Here is a 5,114-nt window from a genome sequence, read left to right on the forward strand (position 1 = left end):
CACACTGCGATGTGTCGGTGACAATTGGCGCACACTGCGATGTGTCGGTGACATCTGACGCACACTGCGATGTGTCGGTGACATCTGGCGCACACTGCGATGTGTCGTGACATCTGGCGCACACTGCGATGTGTCGTGACATCTGGCGCACACTGCGATGTGTCGGTGACATCTGGCGCACACTGCGATGTGTCGGTGACATCTGACGCACACTGCGATGTGTCGGTGACATCTGGCGCACACTGCGATGTGTCGGTGACATCTGACGCACACTGCGATGTGTCGGTGACATCTGGCGCACACTGCGCTGTGTCGGTGACATCTGGCGCACACTGCGATGTGTTGGTGACATCTGGCGCACACTGCGATGTGTCGGTGACAATTGGCGCACACTGCGATGTGTCGGTGACATCTGACGCACACTGCGATGTGTCGGTGACATCTGTTGCACACTGCGATGTGTCGTGACATCTGGCGCACACTGCGATGTGTCGGTGACATCTGGCGCACACTGCGATGTGTCGTGACATCTGGCTTTCTGGTCACAGGAATGTTGTCACCTTCTAATTTGTTTTACGCGTTTCGTCTCGCTCTCCTCACCCTTTCAGCTTCTTCCACTGAACTGACCGTCCTGCTGCTCCTCCGACACGCCATCTGCTGGGACCGTCAGTCTCGACGGGTTAAGGAAGAACTAAAGGAGAAAAACGCAGACTTCAGATCACTGCGGCCAATAGGAAACCTCTTCCTAAATGTGGGCTCTTCACCATCACTGATTGGAAGAGAAGATACACTCCCCTTTTTCTGAGAACCCCCCAATCCCCCCCCCCGCGGGTGATCTATCGAGATTCAAGCAAACATTGTTGCAGACTCCTACTTTTTGTTACTGTGAAGAAATCGCTGTTTGTTTCTCGGTGTCCATGTAAATGGAAGAGACTTTATCGTTATCAATCAGCTGCTGCACCTGCAGGGTTCTAAGAAAAGTGGCAGGGTCTGCATTCTTTCAGATGTGATTTTTCCCTTTGAAGATATCTCACCAAAAATGACATTCCTATTGCAGGAGATGCCCAAAATTTGACTTGTATCTTGGTGCAGACTTCTGGGGAAATCAGTGAGCCAATCACACAAGCACAAAATTACATTTCTAGGGGCGGTCCGAAAACCATATCCATAACAAGGTTATTGGGGTTAGGGCCAAAAAAAAAAAAGACCCTAATCTACAGAATTCCACCAACCCCCATCTGTATCGGGGCTTCTGTGGGTGAGTGTGGGAGGGGTTAAGACTGAAGAAGGTTAGGAAGAGGATTAGACAGTAATTCCCTGGAGATGATAGCAAGCTCTATCAGTGTGCCCTCACTGCCCCCTATCAGTGTGCCCTCACTGCCCCCTATCAGTGTGCCCTCACTGCCCCCTATCAGTGTGCCATCACTTCCCCTATCAGTGTGCCCTCCTATCAGTGTGCCCTCACTACCCCCATCAGTATGCCCTCACTGCCCCCTATCAGTGTGCCCCCCTATCAGTGTGCCCTCACTGCCCCCTATCAGTGTGCCCTCACTGCCCCCTATCAGTGTGCCCTCACTGCCCCCTATCAGTGTGCCATCACTGCCCCCTATCAGTGTGCCATCACTGCCCCTATCAGTGTGCCCTCCTATCAGTGTGCCCTCACTACCCCCATCAGTATGCCCTCACTGCCCCATATCAGTGTGCCCCCCCATCAGTGTGCCCTCACTGCCCCTATCAGTGTGCCCCCTATCAGTGTGCCCTCACTACCCCCATCAGTATGCCCTCACTGCCCCCTATCAGTGTGCCCCCCTATCAGTGTGCCCTCACTGCCCCCTATCAGTGTGCCCCCTATCAGTGTGCCTTCACTGCCCCCTATCAGTGTGCCCTCACTGCCCCCTATCAGTGTGCCCCCCTATCAGTGTGCCCTCACTGCCCCCTATCGGTGTGCCCTCACTGCCCCCTATCAGTGTGCCTTTACTGCCCCCTATCAGTGTGCCCTCACTGCCCCCTATCAGTGTGCCCTCACTGCCCCCTATCAGTGTGCCATCACTGCCCCTATCAGTGTGCCCTCCTATCAGTGTGCCCTCACTACCCCCATCAGTATGCCCTCACTGCCCCCTATCAGTGTGCCCCCCATCAGTGTGCTCTCACTGCCCCCTATCAGTGTGCCCCCCTATCAGTGTGCCTTCACTGCCCCCTATCAGTGTGCCCTCACTGCCCCCTATCAGTGTGCCCTCACTGCCCCCTATCGGTGTGCCCTCACTGCCCCCTATCAGTGTGCCTTTACTGCCCCCTATCAGTGTGCCCTCATTGCCCCCTATCAGTGTGCCCTCACTGCCCCCTATCGGTGTGCCTTCACTGCCCCCTATCAGTGTGCCCTCACTGCCCCCTATCAGTGTGCCCTCACTGCCCCCTATCGGTGTGCCATCACTGCCCCCTATCAGTGTGCCCTCCTATCAGTGTGCCCTCACTGCCCCCATCAGTATGCCCTCACTGCCCCCTATCAGTGTGCCCCCCTATCAGTGTGCCCTCCTATCAGTGTGCCCTCACTGCCCCTATCAGTGTGCCCTCACTGCCCCCTATTAGTGTGCCCTCACTGCCCCCTATCAGTGTGCCCTCATATCAGTGTGCGCTCACTGCCCCCTATCAGTGTGCCCCCTTATAAGAGTGCCCTCACTGCCCCCTATCAATGTGCCCTCATTGTCCCCTATCAGTGTGCCTTCACTGCCCTCTATCAGTGTGCCCCCCATCAGTGTGCCCTACTATCAGTGTGCCCTCACTGCCCCCTATCAGTGTGCCCTCACTGCCCCTATCAGTGTGCCCCCATCAGTGTGCCCTCCTATCAGTGTGCCCTCACTGCCCCCATCAGTATGCCATCACTGCCCCCTATCAGTGTGCCCTCCTATCAGTGTGCCCTCACTGCCCCCTATCAGTGTTCCCTCACTGCCCCTATCAGTGTGCCCTCACTGCCCCTATCAGTGTGCCCTCACTGCCCCCTATCAGTGTTCCCTCACTGCCCCTATCAGTGTGCCCTCACTGCCCCCTATCAGTGTGCCCTCCTATCAGTGTGCCCTCCTATCAGTGTGCCCTCCTATCAGTGTGCCCTCCTATCAGTGTGCCCTCACTGCCCCTATCAGTGTACCCTCCTATCAGTGTGCCCTTCTATCAGTGTGCCCTCACTGCCCCCCTATCAGTGTGCCCTCACTGCCCCCTACCAGTGTGCCCTCACTGCCCCCTATTATTGTTCCCTCACTGCCCCAATCAGTGTGCCACCCTATCAATGTGCCCACACTGTCCTCCTATCAGCATCCCTCCCCCCCTAAGGTTGCCCTATCAGTGTCTCTCTCCCCCCCTCAGTGTCCCCCTATCAGTGTCTCTCCCTCCTCAATGTCCCCCTATCAGTGACTCCCCCCCTTCCAGTGTCCCCCCTATCAGTTTCTCCCCCCCCCCCTCAGTACCCTCCTTTTAATGCCCCTCTCCCCTCAGTTCCCCCTACCAGTACCCCTCTATCAGTTCCCCCCTCCAGTTCCCCATATCAGTGTCTCTCCCCCCTCCCCAGTGCACTCCTATCAGTGTCCATACCCCTCCTCGGTGCCCCCCCCCCCCCCTCCACAGTGCCCTCCTTTTAGTGCTCCTCACCCCCTCAGTCCCCCCTATCAGTCCCCCCCCCCCCTTGTCTGTTAGCCTCCCTCCAGCTCCTGCAGGTGACATGTATGATCTCCCCCCAGCCCCCCCACTTGTGTCCTGCGCAGGCGCAGTGGTGGGAGTGAGGCAGGATTATAGGAGATGCTGGCTGTACAGAGACAGGCATTGAGCTGTCAGCTGCTGGAAGGAGAAGAGGGAGCTCTACTTCTACCCCCCCAAATAAAGGAGGACACCCCCTCCAGGGGCAGTCATGCGTGCTCCGGGGGGTGCACACCTGCTGCAATTGCCCCTGTGGCTGTGTGTGGGTCTGGTGTCCGGCCAGGAGCCCTATGCCCCCCATTCTATCCGCCTGGAAGGAGATATTACCCTGGGGGGGCTCTTCCCTGTACATGCCCGGGGGGTGTCCGGGGTACCATGCGGAGACATCAGGAAGGAGAAGGGGATCCATCGGATGGAAGCCATGCTCTATGCCATCGATCAGATCAATAGTGACCCCGAAATCCTCCCCAACGTCACCCTGGGGGCCCGGATCCTGGACACCTGCTCCCGGGACACCTACGCCCTGGAACAGTCACTTACCTTCGTCCAGGCGCTCATCCAGAAGGATGCCTCGGATGCCCGATGTACCAACGGGGAGCCCCCGTCTATGTGCGCCCCGAGAAAGTGGTGGGGGTCATCGGGGCTTCGGAAAGTTCTGTCTCCATCATGGTGGCCAACATCCTGCGACTCTTCCAGGTAGGAACTCACCTGTGCAGGGACATACCTGTGCTGGGATCTTCCAGGGACATACCTGTGCTGGGATCTTCCATCCAGGGACATACCTGTGCTGGGATCTTCCATCCAGGGACATACCTGTGCTGGGATCTTCCATCCAGGGACATACCTGTGCTGGGATCTTCCATGCACGGACATACCTGTGTTAGGATCTTCCATGCAGGAATACACCTGTGCTGAGATCTTCCAGGTTGGGGCCCGGGTCTCACATGTTGCATTGGATTGCTGTTTGTGGAAGGTGTAGTTTAGGGGGTTCTTCCTCCTAGGCTCATAATTACCCCCTCTCCTCTCCTCTCCTCTCCATCCTCTTCCATTGCTTCCCTCCACCAGTAATTCTCTGCTACAGCCTCTGTGGGTGCCACTTCACCCCCTTTTCTATAACCCCCTTCTACTTCTAGACCTGCCATGCTCAACGCTTGCTACCTGCTGAACCATCTGTCCATCCATCCATCCATCATTCCATCCATCCATCCATCCATTCTTCCATCCATCCATCCATCCTCCCTTCCTTCCTTCCCTGTCTGTGCTGCAATTTCTATTCAGTTAAGTACACACTCACCCCCTGTGGCTGCCCTTCTGCTACATTTGCTGGCCCCGGTGGTCTTGCTGTTGGCACTTCTCTTCGTTGGAAGGATTTTGCGGCTTATTTTTTTTTATTCTGAATATGAAGATTCTCTCTGTATATGGAGAGTGTG

General features: G+C 56.4%; 1 protein-coding gene across 1 annotated transcript in view; it reads left to right on the forward strand.

The window, feature by feature from the left end:
- Nucleotides 1-3,799: 3,799 nt before the first annotated feature.
- Nucleotides 3,800-5,114, forward strand: part of GRM7 (glutamate metabotropic receptor 7) — a 453,740-nt gene continuing 452,425 nt past the window's right edge. Inside the window, 2 exon segments of the mRNA XM_077467955.1 lie at nt 3,800-4,283; nt 4,286-4,380. Of these exon segments, the coding sequence (XP_077324081.1) occupies nt 3,896-4,283; nt 4,286-4,380 (483 nt within the window). The 5' untranslated portion in view covers nt 3,800-3,895.

This window comes from Lithobates pipiens, unplaced genomic scaffold, assembly GCF_037356315.1.
Source record: "Lithobates pipiens isolate NorthernLeopardFrog02 unplaced genomic scaffold, aLitPip1_a1.2 Scaffold_69, whole genome shotgun sequence".
NCBI lineage: Eukaryota > Metazoa > Chordata > Amphibia > Anura > Ranidae > Lithobates > Lithobates pipiens.